The sequence below is a fragment of the Setaria viridis genome, chromosome 2 (assembly GCF_005286985.2).
Source record: "Setaria viridis chromosome 2, Setaria_viridis_v4.0, whole genome shotgun sequence".
In the NCBI taxonomy this organism is placed as follows: domain Eukaryota; kingdom Viridiplantae; phylum Streptophyta; class Magnoliopsida; order Poales; family Poaceae; genus Setaria; species Setaria viridis.
In genome coordinates, this window is record NC_048264.2 from 45,082,865 (window position 1) to 45,100,381 (window position 17,517).

The following is a 17,517-nucleotide window of genomic DNA, read 5'->3' on the forward strand; positions in this document are numbered from 1 at the left end:
GACCTGTGGAAAAGGAGCTCACCGGCTCGAAATTTTTTAGCCGGCAAAGGCCCCAAGGACCGCCGACCAATGATTTCCCCGGGGGAATGGAAATGCGGGGTCGCGGTCGCATCTGGACACGGCAGTCGGCACGCACGGATGGGCAAAAGGCAGTAGGAAGCGGCAGCGGCCGGCGGCACATTCCTGTCACCAAGTCAAATTCAGCGGATCGGCTCGGCGGTGGGGAGGGGAGGGGAAGGGAAGGGAAGGGAAGGGAAGGGAAGCCGTAGGCATCAGAACCGGCCGGTGCGTGACGTCCCGGACAGACTGGCGGGGCTGACCCGAATGGCCAAATCATGCGCTCGATTCCAACGTACACATCTGCCCGCTCGCGTCACATGATTCCGACGGAAGTGTACCCGGTCGCCATAATACTTTACATAATACTTTGTTAATATACAAAGCTTTGATGGATAACAATAGGTATTTATGTAGTTAAAGATCATGATAATAAGTATTTGTCGTACAAATATTATAACATCAGCTTTTATGCCACAGAGTGATGTGTTAATGAAGTACTAGTCGGAGGCCTTTATTCTAACGAAATGAAATAAGGCTTATAATTTGAAACGGAAGGAGAAACAATATTGTGGTGAACTATAGTAATAAGCTTATATTTCACTTGATCAAAGACTATATACCTTTATCTCACTTGATCAAATACTATACATAGGCTAGTGGTATTTCACGACTGGTTGGTATTGGAGCATGGAAATGTTATTCGCGCATGATTTTTACTAGGTTTATTTGGAACTCATCTAATTAACATCTGTTTCAAATTCCTATGTTTCATGTACGAAATTAGTGGGTCCTTCTGCGGAATTGCCCATATCTAAAACGACATGTATTTTAATTTAAAAGGAAAAACGACAATATTTTCGCTAGTAAGGTTCCGACGTTCCGTCTTTACTTTACCTTCCTTTCTTTTTGAACAAACCCTGATAGGTTAACCACCATGCATTTTTTTCGTTTCACTATTTTGGTTTATAGTATAAAACTAAATAAACTGAACCATATTAGCCGATTTCCTAGCACTACAGATACGCAGCGAAGAAAAACCAGCCAACTTGAGCATCAAACAGTCTCCCAAATAATGCATCATTTTCTAGTTTCCAATGCATTGTATTAGCAAAAATAATTGTGATGATGAAACACAAAAAAATATCTAACCAACATGATTCGCAAAAAGGTGGAAAAAAATCCAGCCTAAGAAGCTTTTGTCCAACGGGGTGTTTGATTTTTTAGTCTGGACTAAAGTTCCTGTCACATCCAATATTTAGATATTAATTAGAAGTATTAAATATAGACTAATTACAAAACCAATTGCACAGACGGAGGCTAATTTGTGAGCCGAATCTATTAAGCCTAATTAGTCCGTGATTTGACAATGTGATGCTACAGTAAATATGTGCTAATCATGAAATAATTAGGCTTAATAATTCGTCTCGCGAATTAGCCTCCATCCTTGTAATTAGTTTTATAATTAACTCATATTTAGTTTTTCTAATTAGCCTCCGAAAATTTAATGTGACATGGACTAGACTTTTTAAGGATAAAAAAAAGTCACTTCTTTTTTTCCTGTGGCTTTGGTGGCCACCCAGGGAGCTGCGGAATGGTTGTTACTGAACCCAAGTCCTGAACCCATAGTTCCATACACGCTTCTCATCACTGACCTGACCAGGACAAGGACAGGACAGGTCAGGGTCAGCACCGCACCGCAGCTCTGGAAATGAAATCCGAGTGACATCCCCTCCGCCAACTCTTCCCAAGAACACCAACACGTGGAGCCGCGCAACCATACCGTACCCGCGCTTTTCCGCATCCGGCCGCCCCGCCCCGCGCCCCGCCCCCCCCCCCCCCCCCCCCCCCGCGCGCGCTATATATGGCCGTCGCCTCGCTCTACCACCTTGGGTAGTTAGCTCAGACTTGAATGATCCTCACTGTACTCTGATCTCGAGGCCGCGTTTCAGTAGAGGAGTCAACCACGAGCCCAAGATAATTCGCAGTCACCTGCCGCTCCGGAGAGAAGAAGAAGGCGGGCGGGTGATTTTGCTTTGCGTTCAGTGATGGGGATGCTCTTCTCCTGCCCCGTGGAGGAGGAGGACGTGCCGGCAGAGGCTGGCGTTCCAGCGCCGCCGGGCGGCGGCAATGCCGGGGAGCCGGCGGTCCTGATGGCGTCGCTGGGCTCCGGGAAGCTCCGGTTCGAGGGCTCCCTCAGCTTCAAGCGGGAGCAGCAGCAGCAGAGCCCCGGCGCGGTCCTGCAGGTGGAGGCCAAGATCTCCGTCGCGTCGCCGCGCGCCACCGTGGCGCCCGTGCCGACGATGATATCTAGGGAGCTCGCGCGGACCAGGTTGGCCGACGCGGCGGCGGCCGCGTGCCCGGCGCCGGAGAGCCCCAAGCACGAGTCGGCGGCGGTGACGGTGCAGAAGGTGTACAAGAGCTTCCGCACCCGCCGCCGCCTCGCGGACTGCGCCGTGCTCGTCGAGCAGAGCTGGTGCGTACCCCACCTCCATCTACCTGCACAGACTTCTCTCTTCTTCCCGAATCGGCAGCGGCATTGCTTGTTCTTGCTCCTAAAACGCCGTCTTCTTTGCAGGTGGGAGCTGCTGGATTTCGCGCTGCTCCGGCGGAGCTCCGTCTCCTTCTTTGACATCGAGAGGCAGGAGTCCGCGGTGTCCAAGTGGGCGAGGGCAAGAACCAGAGCTGCCAAGGTTTGCATCATCGTCTCGCACCTGCCAATCTGTCACTCCTCATCAGTTCGAAATCATTTGATGTGAGGTTGGCGAAAACCGTACTGATGGCATTTGCAAATTCCACCGAATTCAGGTTGGCAAGGGGTTGTCCAAGGACGATAAAGCCCAGAAACTCGCGTTGCAGCACTGGCTTGAAGCTGTGAGTATTAGCCATTTCGCTGGAGATGTTCTTTTTTTTTTCTCCCAATTTTGTGTCGGTTAGGGTGTCATGCGAAGCTGTGCTGATGTCAAATGCTGGAATTCTGACGAACAGATTGACCCGCGCCACCGGTACGGCCATAACCTTCACTACTACTATGACTGCTGGCTGCGGTGCGAAAGCAAGGAGCCATTCTTCTACTGGTTAGTGTCACTGTCTGACCATGGCATTTGCATCTTCTAAATATCTCGTCAGTTGTTGAAATTTGACTTTTTTTGTTTACCTTATTCAGGCTGGACGTTGGAGAAGGCAGGGAAATTAATCTTGAGCGGTGCCCGCGATCGAAGCTTCTGAGCCAGTGCATCAAGTACCTTGGTCCGGTGAGTCTCCGCAAACAATCTGAAGAGAGCATCTCTAGACTCATGCTTTGCTTTTTCAGAAAATAACAAACCAAGCTGTATTTGTGCAGAAAGAAAGAGAGGACTATGAGGTTGTGATTGAGGATGGCAAGTTCATGTTCAAGAACAGCAGGCAAATCCTCGACACCTCTGGTGGACCGAGGGACGCCAAGTGGATTTTTGTTCTAAGCACATCCAAGAATTTATATGTTGGACAGGTAATATGCAGCTTCTTTCATACTACCAGCACAATGTAGTAGCCTTTTGTGCACCGGTTCATCATGTAACATTTGTCCATGAATCACTACTGCAGAAGAGAAAGGGCACATTTCAGCACTCCAGCTTCCTCGCCGGAGGGGCTACATCTGCTGCTGGCCGATTAGTTGTGGAAGATGGAGTTCTGAAGGTACTTGTCTGCTTAATATTCATAACATCCAGTGGTGCTGAACTGCTGATGCTATCTTTAATTTCTGTCGTCCAACTCAGAAATTTGTCAGATAACAAACACCCTGACACATTCAGATGATTTTTCACAGGCTATTTGGCCTCACAGCGGTCACTACCGCCCGACTGAAGAGAACTTCCAGGAATTCCAGAGCTTCCTCAAGGACAAAAGTGTCGATCTTACTGACGTCAAGGTGAGCATTGTATAACCACTGCCTTAAAAATGTGGTGCTTCACAAAGTGTTGCAAGATGCCTATTCTGAACCTTCTCGATGTCTATCTGCAGATGAGCCCAGATGAAAATGATGAGGAGTTCTGGAGCAGGCTCAAAAGCATCCCCTCGGACTGCCGCGCCTCTGCTGACAAACCTGAAGAAGATGAAATTGTTGCAACTCAAGATACCAACCCTTGCCAGGCGCCTCTAGTAATTGAAGCCACTACACCTGAAGAAGTGTCTGTCCCAGAGCATGAAGAAACCAGGACGAATCCGAAACCCATTGCGACTGTCGCGAGGCAAGATTCATCAGAGGACGCCGCCGAAAACGCCGAGACTTCGACGACCAGCGACCGTGCCTCATCTGAAGAGGAGAACCACAACGGCGACGGCGACAACGCGGCCGTGCCGAGGGAGAAGATCCTTCAGAGGATCAGCTCGAAGAAGGAGACCAAGTCGTACCAGCTCGGGAAGCAGGTGTCCTTCAAGTGGACCACGGGCGCCGGGCCCCGCATCGTGTGCGTCCGGGACTACCCGTCGGAGCTCCAGCTCCGCGCGCTGGAGCAAATGCACCTGTCGCCGAGGAGCGGCGGTGCCGGCGCCGTCAAGGCGGCGTCGTCCCGGTTCGCCTCGCCGCAACGGTCCAGCAGCCCTATGGCGAGGGGGCGGTGCGAGCAACTGACGCTGGGCAGCAGCGGCGGCAGGGCGGCGTCGTCCCGGTTCGCGTCGCCGCAGCGGTCCAGCAGCCCGATGGCGAGGGGGCGGTGCGAGCCGCTGACGGCGAGGGAGGCGTTCCGGACGCATCTGATGGCGAGAGGATGATCAGAAGTTCAGAATCAGATCGGCCATTCAGTTTCGATGAATGGAGTGACTTTTTTCTTGAGCGTTTTGGTGGGCCGGATTGTGCATAGACGAAAGAATAAAATGGGGAGTAAAAACTGCTCCCCGTGTAGATCCTGTAGAGTGGTGAACATACGTGATCAACACAAAAATTCTTTAATTCTTTGTAACCCTGATGAAATAATGCAAGGAGAAATACAAATTATTTTACTTCATTGCGTACTGCTCCAACTGTCCAATTCTGAAACACTGACTTCGAATTTAGTTGACCGCAAAGAATTCACTAAATCTGAAATTAACCTGGCACAACGTTTCAGACCCCTACTAGCTCATTTAGTAATCAATTTCTTATTTAGGGGGAACTAAATCTGACAGAATAATCGGCCAAATTTACTTCGGAATGCTTCGCTTAAAAATTTAACTTCGATATTGTTGGGGCTCTTCTCTCAGAGAAGAGCACCCTCCAAAAATAAGCGTATGCTGCTATTTGTGGCGTGCACACGGTATTCTTTAGTAAAAGGCGAAAGAATAGTTCGCTTTGTGCTCACCACGCAGCTGCGTGCATTCCTCAGGCAGCCACCTGCTCCCTTATGTACCCGGCGCTCAGCCTGGTCCTCGCTTCGCCTGCCGAGGTGGAACTAGACACCGCAGCAAGCCAGCAACACTTCTCTTGATCTCTTCCCTTTGGGCCTGCAAGTGCTACAAGCCCGCGCGCCTCACCAGGAAGCCCACCTAGCCCATCACCGTTCTCAGTTTAAGCCCACTTGCGCTCGGAGACGACACAGTCGAGTCGACACTGCAGGTTAGCAGATTGCAGCTCAACACCACCGTCGCCCTCGAGGCCTCGACGAGCACACGACAATTACAACCACGAGAGAACTAAGGAGCTAGTGCAAGATCATAATCTTTAGTTAAAAAAAGTGCCTGATCATAATGGTCACTTTGCAACAGGTAGTAAAAACTAGGTCACGACCACCACGAAAGAGGACTAAACAGCAAGACATGCATTTTTAGCTTGCTGCTCTCTGTGAACAAGTCAATGGTACATTACATGATTTTTTTTCCTCGACCTGTGATCTATGGCATTGGGCAGTAATGGTGAATTCATCACTGCTGCCGTCCAGCGCCAATAGCGCAAACCATGAACTCAGTAGAGCATTTGCCTACATCACCTGAATCTAGCAGTAGAATTTTACATGCGCCGCTATTAATCTCCTCATCGACAAAAATGTGAAGAGTCGACTAGATGAGCTCACTGGAATAAGCCACCATCGATTCCTCGAGTTACACTAAGCAAAGCTGCCACCCCAACAGATGTATTGGGAACATCAATCAACGATGAACCATCAATGCAGCCGGTTCCATGGTTTCATTCTTCGTGTTTCCGCTTTCGCGCCAGATCCCTTTTCTTCTGCTCTTTTCTAGCTTGTACTTTCTCCTCATGGCCCTCATCATCCATCTTCATTTTCGCAAAACGCTTTGCTTTGAATACCTGTATGATTGTACAGTTGAGAATAACTCAGTGCTCACAGAAACAGATACTATAATAGATAGGGAAATTGAAGGGACAGATGCAGAACTCAGCTATTTCAGGCGGAAGTATGTACCTTTGTAATATTTTTAGTAACTTCTTTGTCACTGCACTCGTAGGCCTCCAACTGCTTCCCCACAATATCTTCTATCTCATGTAAAAGACATATATCCTTCTGCAGACACAACCAGATAAGCATGCAAGTTTCACTAAGGCAATCGTCATGGTGCAGGGACAAAAACTGAAGCATGTTCCAACAACCTTGAATGTACTGTTTATTTAAGCTTCTGTGATCACTTCAAGTACAGGCATACCGCTCTTGCGGGTAGAGGTACAACTAATTAATTGGTAGCCTATGACTTTTAATTTATACACGATTTAGGCAACTACCACAATTTCTTCTATTGGAATTATTCAACCAAAATTCTTGAATAACTTACCTTCCGGATGACCTTTGATCAAAAGTTTTATTCACATCAATTTATGACAATCTAGATATGCTAACCATCAGCGGAAAATTAGGCTAGTGTTTCTTTAACGTAGTAGAACAAATGATAATTTCATGGGTAAAATCATCACTCAGAGAATTCAGCAAACCTGAGTAATAAAGCTTATAGCGAGCCCTCCCCTTGAAGCTCTTGCAGTTCGTCCAACCCTATGGATGTAATCGCGTGCATTCCTACAAGAACATAAAAATGTCAATGTTGAAATGAAGTGTTTCCAAAGAATTTTAAAATATTGTATGTAAAGTTAGTATAAAACACACCATGGAACGTCATAGTTAATGACAAGATCAACTGTTTGGATATCCAATCCACGGCTGCCCACATCAGTAGCTAGCAGTACAGGAACCTGACCGGATTTAAAACGATTAAGTGCTGAGAGCCTTTGCGCTTGAGACTTGAGAGAGTGCAAAGAAACAGCAGGATGGCCAAGCTCTTCCAGCAGCAGATCCAAAAATAAGCAAGTTCTGCGAAAGAATGGAATCAATTCAGATAAAATGAGGTGAAGGCATCAAACTTCAAAATGGAGTATACAGTACATGTTTGGGAGGAAAGAATCAAATATTTCACTTGAAATCTTTTATCTAAAACATAACACAATGTAAGCTATAGGTACACATTAGTGGAAAATGGAGCAAAAACTTTGTTGAAGTGCACGACAACATGTCAAGAAAAGGTTAAGCAACTCTGTATTTCTTTTAAAATTCAGAAACATTTAATAACCTAAAAGCAACGGGGACTGCACATATCTGGCTTCTAGCACTTATATTGATAAAAAATAGACACGCACAGCCAGGAGGATTTCTTATTTCCACACAACATGAGCAATGAAAAGATTATGTGGGGGAACATAGTTTCTTCAAATTCTTGTTTAGGGACTTAGGATAGCATACCTGCATTTTGAAACGAATACGATGGCTGAGCGGATAGGGTCTCCCATCCTATGAATAGGGTCTTCCTTGTCCTTCATTTTTGACAGAAGATATGAAAGATGAAGCTCTTTTCCATCATGAGGAACATGAATGTATTGCTGATTTAAGGTTTCTACTGTCTTGAATCCTTCATATGCTTCAAAAAAGTATGACTTGTTGCCAGAAAGTTCAAGCAAAGATCGCAGATTATCTGACATTGTTGCTGAAAACAAAAAGGTTTGCCGCTTCTTCGGTAAACAGTTAAATATCACCCGGAGTTCCTCCTCGAAATTAACATCTAGTACTCTATCTGCCTCGTCCAACACAAGAAACTGTGATACAAAAGCAACAACTTCAGTAATCTGGAACTGGCAGCTAAAGGTAATGGAACATTTCTTAGGAATAAGCAAGAAAGAAGTGTAAGTTCCATATGGGCGCCCATAGAGCATAATATTGAAATTACCGTTTCATATCATATACAACAGTATGCATAATTTGCATCAATCCTTGAATGTGTGTCAATAACATAGTTACTCGATACTATGATGGTATTAATGAACGACATTAGACCTTTAGAAACACAGAAAAAAGCTCCACCAAAGAACATCTAAGTGCACGAAATCAGTATGTGTCGGTGTAAACCAATTTAAGGTAGTACAGATTTTGCTCTCCAAGGAAACTCAGCGAAAGACCACTGAATAAGCAATACGACATTTCCTGCTTCTATACAAGCAGATAAAGATTTGGGATCATTATGTTGCAAATGAACACACCAGCAATATTTTCTAGTTTGGGAACACAAATTCTCTAGGAATAAGCAAGAAAGAAGTGTAAGTTCCATATGGGCATAAGTTCCAACTTGCAACAGCAACACGTTCGTGAGCAGTCGAGAGCAAACCGAAACAAAAATTTTGAGCAAGGTGAATAGAAATTTTAAGTAGGTACTAGATAGATCACACAAAAGCATTTGCAACCAACAATAATTTCTGTTTTGATGCTCAAAATGTAACTCGTCGTGTGCCGACCTTGGTGCGGGCGAATACTTTGGCGAGGTCAGGATCGTCCTTGACGAGCGTGGCGATGCGGCCTGGGGTGGCGACGACGACGTGGGGGCGGCGCGCGAGCCCCTTGGCCTGCGCGAGTGACTCGAACCCTCCGATGGCCGCGAGGCACCTGATCCCCAGCGGCGCCCCGAGGGCGCGGAACTGCTCGGTGAGCTGCGCCGCGAGCTCGCGCGTGGGGGCCAGCGCGAGCGCGGCGACGCCGTAGGGGTCCTCACCGAGGCGGTGCAGGATGGGCAGCGCGAACGCGGCCGTCTTGCCGCTCCCGGTCTCGGCGATGCCGAGCACGTCCTCCCCCGCCAGCGCGCGCGGGATGCACCGGCGCTGCACCGCCGTCGGGCGCTCCATGCCCAGGGCGCTGCACGCGTCGACCAGCCACTGCGACAGGCCGAGGTCCGAGAACGTGGCCGGCGCCGCGCCGGCCGCGGCTTCGGCGTCGTCGGCCTGGCCGGTCTCGGTCACGATGGTGGGGGCCGGATCGGAGCCAGCGTGGTCGGCCTCGACGGCGCCGGTGTCAGGGCTTCGTGGCTCCGGCCGGGTCCGGACCTCGGGTTCAGGCTTGAGCTTCGGTTTGGTCTTGGCCCTGCTGGAGAAGAGGCGGAAAGGTCGCGCCTCGCCGTCGACCTCCATGGTCTGGCGGTCGGTACTAACTACTCCTAAACCTCAATTCACACCCAGATCGCCGCAGCAGCAAGCGGTGACCGAGCGACGGAGTCACACGCGGCGGAGAGAAAGCGGCGCTGCAGATGGAAGTGGAGACCAGGAGCACGAGGGGACGAGCCACCGAATCACTGCGAAGAGAGACGGGGAGAAGCGGCGAGCGAACGCGCCACCGAATCGCTGTAAGGAAGAGAGGGGGTAAGCGGCGAGCGGTTAGGGGAGGGGACTGGGAGTGCGGCCGGCGTCGGGATGGCGGGCGGACGGATGGCTAGGTTTAGGCCGGCGGCGCAGAGAGGTGTGGCCGGTGCGCGGGTAGTAGCCAGCGTAGTCGGGCCGTTGCCTGTTGCCCAGACCGCGTGACTTGAAGCCTACCTACTGCTAGCCCAAAGTGCGGAGTCCGCCAAAGGCTAATTGGGCCCTGAAGCGACCCCCGTAGAGAGCGCCAATCGTTAACCATAGGCGTGTTTGATATCGGGTGCTAACCTCGGATACTAATTAGGAAGATTAAGTACGAGCTAATTATAAAACTAATTGCACAGATGGAGTCTAATTCGCGAGACGAATATATTAAGCCTAATTAATCCATCATTAGCAAATGGTTACTGTAGCACCACATTGTCAAATCATGGACTAATTAGGCTTAATAGATTCGTCTCGCAAATTAGACTTCATCTGTGCAATTAGTTTTGTAATTAGCCTATGTTTAATACTCTTAATTAGTATCCAACATCCAATGTGACGGGTGCTAAACTTTAACACCCTGGAACCAAACAGGCCTATATGGCTTCCAAATATATATGGTTTTCATTGTTTGAGATTCGTGTGTAATGTATGATTCGTGGGATGCATCTCATACTCCCTCAATCCTAGCTCTCTCCTGGCCTCCTGCATGCCGCCGCTGCTGTGCTCGTCGGCCCTGTTGCCGCTCCCGCCGCGCCTACTGCCGGCACCGTCGCGCCCGTCAGCCCCGGAGAAGATGAAATAATGGGCATAATTTTTTTAGTTAGAAAAAATGTTGAACATGTTCTTTCAAGATGTTGAATCCATTTTTTCAAAATGTTGAAACGGGTTGTGAAAATTGTTGAAAATAGTATACATTTTCCAAAAATGTTAAATGTAGTATTTCTAAATGTTGATCTATTTCTCAGAAAATGTTGAATGTAATCTTTTGAAATGTTGAATTTTTACATACATCTAATGAGTTTTAAAACCATATTGCTTATCCAGCACAAATACATATAAGTTGGGCCTAATGGGCTTTAAAACCATATTGCTTATCCAGCACAAAACCATATGGATTATCCAGCACACGGAAGCTACATGGGAGCCCCAGAGAGAGCTGCAACTTTTAGAGTGAGGTGCACACCAATACCAGCTGCAATTTAAAAAGCTGAGAGATTCAGTTAAACTAGAACTATTAGATTGATGCGCCTTGAGAAAGTGCAGCTGGGGAGTCACCTGGAAATGAAATTACGAAATTGCAAACAAGCACCGATCATTCTCCGTTTGCAATCTCGATAGTTCTCTCATCAGTCAGATTTTAGTCCATACAACTGCTTCCTTCAAATATGTAATGGGGCAGAGATGTTCCATCCAACACCTACATGAACATGTGCTTACACCATTCTTAAGTGCTTTTGACCAATTACATGCTGCACCTAGGTGTGAGAACTGGTAACTAAACATCATGATACGAATATTCTGCTTTCACAAAGACCAACTTCACATATTTTGCCTGAATTTCCATCTCCACTTTATTTTACCTCATCTTTGGCAGCAAAATCCCACCTAAATCTCCGAGATCGCTCAGTATGTTTATATTGACACTAAAACTAAGCAAAAAATGTGATAGAGCTGAGTCACAATAACAATTTAACAACCATAGTTATTATTCAACTTACATTTCAAGGATCATGTAAATATGTCAGGTAACAAACCTAAAAACATCATCTCGTAAGTTTACTGCCAAGGGTTAACTTTTATATAGAAGCAACTGCGACAAACTACCATGTCAAAACTCAACATGTAGTTGCACTGCAGCTGCTCCAAGTGATGATAACATACTGAAAATGACAGCTGATCTAATAATTCGTGCACTATCATTGTGAAAGACTTGTGTTACCTACCACCTCTCTTGATAGTGAAGTTTGGACTGACAACCTAAAAGAATACTCGTTGGCATTTGATTGATATCTTTCCTTTGAACTAACTGATTATAATGATTTACCCTTAAATATTAGCTGCCACCCAAGAAAAAGCTATACCCGAAATTCAGTTTGAACTTTTGGTTCTCATTGCTCCATGCCCACACCCTACATGAACTTGAATAGCCCTAGATTACACAGGTTCAACATTGTGGCTTGAGCTGTTCAGTAGTCATAAAATAGCATATATAGTGATTTCACAATATGAAGGGTATCATGGATCTCTAATGTAAAATGTATATGTCTGCCAACAAATTCATTTCCTACTTAAAATATTTTGGCAAGCTGCATATGAGAACACTATAGTCCTCAGCTAATCTAGCTGGGTACAGAGAGCAGAGATATTGCAAATGTCCGACTAAGTACTTTTGAACACTGGAAGAGTAATACATAAACTACACAAAAAATAGAATGGAGGGCACACAACTCAGATGAACGAGTAACCAATTAAACATTCCATGACAGGAAATACATTAAGATGGTATGCCAAAAGACAAACCCTGGATAAAGTTCCTCTGAATTTTAATGTGCCAGCCACTGGAAGAGTATACAAACACCAATAATTATCAAAACATGAACTCATGTGTCACAAGTTGCACGTGTTGATTCCATCTTTGCAATCTCTCGTCAAGTTGTTGAATGTCTCAACTTGTGTTTTTGATCTGTAAAATACCTCAGTGTCCACAATCACCCTCATGTACGCATCGAATGGCACTGGCTTACCCCCACTGAGAGTTGTCGTCTCATTGTACCACTCACTAGTGTTTGACCAGAGCTGCTTGTAATCATCAAGCAAATGTACATGGTAGTGTGATCTCAGCTTGTCGAAGTAGTTATAGAATGGCTCATTAGTTGCAATGTATAGATTTCTCATTGGCTTAACAAGCTTGGTCACCTTATTCACGAGTGCATCAGGTGATGTGTCAGCATCCAAGTTTGGGTACATTTGCTTGTTCTGCGCCTTCCACCCTCTGACCACATGCAGACCATCATAATCCCAGTCCATCCTGCCAGCAATCTCTGTTACAATGTTCATCAGCCTCTTGGACTTCCAAATAGCATACCATGGCCTTTGGATGACCTTGGCAGCTCTCCCTTCGCAGACCCTGTACCAGTAATTCTCAGGCTCCTGCCCATCAAACTGCCTCCAAATGATACTGCTCTTGTCCCTCTTAAGCTGCATTGGTGTCACCTTGTACGACGGTACCTTACGGACTGTGATCCGGCCTGGACCCTTCTTCTTATCCCAGCGTTTCCAGTCCTTCAAAAAGTCCCCTTCCTCCACCACAGATACACTCTCCTTCAAATGCTCGAAATCAAAATAATACCTGAAATCTTTGCCATCCACATCCTTTCCATCCACCGTGTGCGCCCCAGACAAACACAAATTCAGATCCATCACGAATGTCCGGTTCAGGAACTTGGCTTCACCAAGCCCACACAAGAAGCTCCAAATGAACTGGTTCATGCTCTTGCAGTGGTCACCACCTCTCATGTAGTACAAGTACTTTCCCTTCTTGAACTCTGCCTCTGATCCGACTACCGGGATCGTGTCGTTGATATCTGCATCCACTGGTGGCGCCATGACAAGAGGGTTCTTCGGTCCCTTGCCTCCCTTCCGATATGGCCGGCGAGCTGCATTGGTCCCAGAACGGAACTTGCCGACTTTAACGATGTCAAGAGCGCACCCATCGCCCGAGGTGAGGCTGAAGCGGCGGTAGTCCCTGTACCGGCGCCACGACTTCTCCCGCCGGTTCCGGAACCGCCACGCGACGTCACACTGCCCGGGCTTGGGGCCGGGCACCGGCGCTTCGTAGCTGAGGAACACGATGGACTTGCGGAAGAAGGCCTTGGCGTTGAACGCCTTGACGGCGGCGAGCACGCGCGGGTCGGAGCAGTTGAGCGGCGCGTCCGGGTCGCAGGTCCCGTTGGCGGCGGCGGCGGCGGAGGCGGCGGCGACGGCCGTGGCCGCGTCGTCCTGGTTGGCGTCGGCGCCCGCCGGGGCCGGGACGGCCGAGGAGGAGTTGAAGTCCTCGCCGGTGGGGAGGAGCGAGTCGTCGGGAACGAGGAAGGTGGAGTTGGGGAGGACGCGGGAGAGCGAGGTGGTGATGGCGGCGGAGGACTGGAGCCAGGGGTCCGGCGGCTGGTAGGTGACGGCGACGACGGTGACGACGAGGACGGCGAGCACGAAGAGGGAGAAGCAGACGTTGCTTGCCGCCTTGATGAGCGACTGCGCGACGGGGACGTCGGCGACGCCGCCGGCGCCGGAGGAGGGGGACCCCCGGCGGCGGAAGAGGGGCGAGTCCTCGCCGCCGTCGGGGGCGTCGTCCTGGTCGGAGGAGGACATCCTGGATCTGGGAGCGGCGGAGAGATTTGGGAGGGGGCGGTGGGTAGAGTGTGGTGGGATGGGAGAGGAGGAGGTGAGCTGGCGCGCTGCCTGGTTGTGTCGGCGCGGCGCCGGAGTATCTTTAGGGAAAGAAAGATTGCGCACGCACGGAACAATTTCCCGTGTGCTCCGCCCGAAAACGAAAGTTTTGTGATGACTGTTTTTTTCCCCCGAGAACGTGGCTGAGCACCTATCATTATTAAAAAGAAGAGAATTATAATGACGTAATTACTGAAGAACCTCCTAAGTATCGAGTTATAATAGTTATCACGCGGAAGGTGACAACATGCTAGCAACTCAAACACAACAACACAAAGAAGCCCACAACACCACAATCCACTAAAACAACCTAAGACGACTAATAACCTGTATAGTTACAGAGGTATACTTGCCTAAAAGAGTCACCGCTGACTGTTACTGGTGTGTAACTTCGCGGCTTGACTACGTTAGACGTGCCTGATCAATTGGGGACGAGGGGCTTTTGATTGTCGGTAGAGTTGAGAGAGACATGAGCGATGAACTATCAAATTCCTAGATGGAAATATCAGTGTCTGGCATGGAACTATAGAAGCTTCCAAGTTGTAAACTCCCAACGCATGACAAAAACTTTCGAGACTATCTTTTATTCTATCTTTCTACTTTCAAGTTCCAAATGAGATCCTAAGCTGTCGACCAATATAAGAACATGAAAACATCCAATTTGCCATTCACAACTTTGAGATCTGAATGCGTCAAAACAACTTGCTTTGATAGGAAGTCCTTTAATTGTTGTAGGGCTTGATCTGCCTCCTCGGTCCACTGAGCTATTCTTGTCGCTTGTGTAGTTTGAAGAAGGGTAGGTCCCGTTCTCCAAGCCTTGAGATAAATCTGTTGAGAGTCGCCATACATCCAGTCAGCTTCTAGACATCCTTGACACCTGATGGGGCATGCATATCGGTGATGGCGGAGATATTCTCTGGATTTGCCTCAATCCTCCCGGTGACTGATTATGAAACCAAGTAGTTTCCCGGATGGCACACCAAAGACGCACTTTGTTGGGTTAAGTTTCCATCGGAATGCTCGCAGGCTGGTGAAGGTTTCTTCTAGATCAGTGACCAAATTGTCAGGATTTCTGATCTTTACGACCACGTCATCCACGTACGCTTCGACATTGCGGTGTAGCTGTTTCTTAAAGCATTCCTAGATGGCCCGTTGATACGTTGCGCTGGCGTTCTTCAGTTCGAAAGACATTGTCGTGTAGCAAAAGGCTCCGTATGGGGTGATGAACGAGTAACAATCGAGGAAACAGAGGAGGACGTATCCAGCTGTGGAGTCGATGACTTGATCAATCCTAAAAAGTCCAAAGGGATTCTTTAGACAGTGCTTGCTGAGGTCTGTGTAGCCGACACACATCCTCTACTCATACTTGTTTTTCTTTCACCCTAGGACTGGATTGGCGAGCCACTCTGGATGATCGACTTATTTTATGAAGTCCGCTGCGAGTAGTTTGTCCAGCTCTTTCTTGATGACTTCCCTCCTATCTTGGGTGAATCGTCGTAGGCGTTGCCTCTTTGGTGTAGCTTTTTGATTCATGTTGAGTGAGTGCTCGATCAACTCCATGGGAACCCCCGGCATATCTGTTGGTTTCCACACGAAGATGTCTTGGTTGGTCCGAAGGAAGCTGACGAGCGCGCTTTCCTATTTAGGATCCAGCCATGTGCCAATCAAGGCTATCTTGGAGCTATCACTAGTCTCAAGGTCAATGGCTTTGATGTCTACTTCACTTGCCGACTTGACCTTGGTTGCCTCCGACTTCTTTTCTGGAATCTCGAGTTCTGACAAGGACAGCTTCTTGGATGTGACGAAGACTTGCATCATCGAGTTTGGTACTTGAGTGGTTGCTGCTAGCTCTACAACTTCTATGTCACAGTTGTACGACCTCTTCAAGTCTCCGCGTAGGGAGAGTTCTCCCTTGGGTCCCGGCATCTTGAGTACTAAGTACACGTAGTGCAGGATAGCCATGAATTTGGCCAATGTTGGTCTTCTAAGGATGGCGTGGTACGATGTGTCGAAGTCCGCCATCTTGAACGGGATGTATTATGTCCGGTAGTGTTCTTTGGTTCTAAAGGTAACTGGCAAAACCATCTATCCGAGGGGTACAGCCGCGTTGCCCAAGATGATCCAATAGAACAGGGAGTTCATTGGGGTGAGCATATCAGTGACGTTGAGGCCCATCTTCTTCAGTGTCTTGGTGAACAGGACGTTGAGGCCGCTACCACCGTCGATGAGTACTTTAGTAAGTCTGGAGCCGGTGACAACCGAGTCTAGGACGAGGGGATACCGTCCTGATAAATTAGTCCATTGATCTTTCCTGGAGAAGGTAATTGGCACCTCGAACCATTAGAGGAATGTTGGCGTCGCAAGTTCAATGAACATTATCTCTCGAAGGGTGAGCTTCTGGGACCACTTGGTAGTAGTACTCGGGGTTCCGTCGAAGATGACGTTGACGGTGTTGGATGGGTTCTGAAACCTGCGATTGTCACCATCGTCTTCGTCCTCCTTGGCCTTGCCTTTGCCTTTGGTGCCAGATGGTTCTACCAGGTCCTTCAGGACTCTGCGCAGACTAAAACAATCTATCGCAGAGTGCTTGTGGTATGGGTGCCATAGGTTTTGTTTCTTCAGGAGCTCGTTAAATGAGGACCTGTCTTGGTTCTTGCCGCCACCCTTCTTGGACGACTGTGAGATTGCCGCGATAGTATTGTCTGGCTTGCGCTTGCGGTTGTGACTTCCCGAGTAGTTATTTCGGTTGTCATTGTTGGGGCGATCGTTGCAGTTCTTGTCATTGTGTTGGCCATTATTCTGATTGCTGTTGTTCTGGCCCTTGTTGCGATTGGACTCGAACCTTTTGATCTCCCTGTCTTCTTCATCTGCCCATGTCTGTACCAGAGATTTGACATCAGCAGGGCGTCTTCTGCTGAAGTCTTGAAACATCCGGCGGTCGTAGAGGCCGTTTTGGAAATAGTCAATGACGTCGCGCTCCGTGACATCCATGAATGTGGCCTTTTTTGTCAAAGAAGTGATGTAAGTAGCTCCGCAGGGTCTCACCTTCTTGTTGCTTAACCTAAGACAAGTCGATCTTGTTGGCAGGACGCTGCATTGCCCCTGCATAGTTGTTGGTGAACGCCACCTTGAGGTCCTTCCATGAGTCGATGGAGTTTTTGTCCAACGATTCGAGCCATGTGAGTGGTGCCACCTCCATGCAAATGGGGAAGTAGACGACTTTGATGTCGTCGTTTCCTCCAGCTGTTTGTACTGATAGTGAGTAGCACCGGAGCTATTGGATTGGGTCTTGCTTGCCATTGTACTTGGTGATGCCCAAGGGTTTGAACTTTTCAGGTAGAGTTTCCCTCCTTACACGTCTGGAGAAGGCGGGGAATCCGTCAGTATCATCCCCT

General features: G+C 48.1%; 3 protein-coding genes and 1 non-coding gene across 4 annotated transcripts; 1 reads left to right on the forward strand and 3 right to left on the reverse strand.

Annotated features, from left to right (window-relative positions):
• The first annotated feature begins 1,954 nt into the window (after positions 1 to 1,954).
• On the forward strand, positions 1,955 to 5,042 carry LOC117842473 (IQ domain-containing protein IQM2). Its single transcript, XM_034722938.2, has 9 exons — positions 1,955 to 2,533; positions 2,636 to 2,750; positions 2,866 to 2,931; positions 3,046 to 3,134; positions 3,224 to 3,311; positions 3,401 to 3,547; positions 3,643 to 3,735; positions 3,866 to 3,967; positions 4,060 to 5,042. Exons 1-9 carry the CDS (start codon positions 2,106 to 2,108, stop codon positions 4,807 to 4,809), a joined length of 1,878 nt encoding a protein of 625 aa, XP_034578829.1. The 5' UTR covers positions 1,955 to 2,105; the 3' UTR covers positions 4,810 to 5,042.
• A 225-nt stretch (positions 5,043 to 5,267) lies between these two features.
• On the reverse strand, positions 5,268 to 5,384 carry LOC117846711 (U5 spliceosomal RNA). The gene has a single exon (XR_004638438.1). It is a non-coding gene; the product is annotated as a U5 spliceosomal RNA (small nuclear RNA).
• A 426-nt stretch (positions 5,385 to 5,810) lies between these two features.
• Positions 5,811 to 9,813, reverse strand: LOC117842475 (DEAD-box ATP-dependent RNA helicase 36). The gene is made up of 6 exons (XM_034722940.2): positions 8,798 to 9,813; positions 7,755 to 8,104; positions 7,125 to 7,328; positions 6,956 to 7,037; positions 6,435 to 6,533; positions 5,811 to 6,319 (listed from the first exon to the last, which is right to left on the reverse strand). Exons 1-6 carry the CDS (start codon positions 9,461 to 9,463, stop codon positions 6,197 to 6,199), a joined length of 1,524 nt encoding a protein of 507 aa, XP_034578831.1. The 5' UTR covers positions 9,464 to 9,813; the 3' UTR covers positions 5,811 to 6,196.
• Positions 9,814 to 12,129: 2,316 nt separating this feature from the next.
• On the reverse strand, positions 12,130 to 14,149 carry LOC117842474 (uncharacterized). Its single transcript, XM_034722939.2, has one exon. It carries the CDS (start codon positions 14,042 to 14,044, stop codon positions 12,284 to 12,286), a length of 1,761 nt encoding a protein of 586 aa, XP_034578830.1. The 5' UTR covers positions 14,045 to 14,149; the 3' UTR covers positions 12,130 to 12,283.
• Positions 14,150 to 17,517: the final 3,368 nt, after the last annotated feature.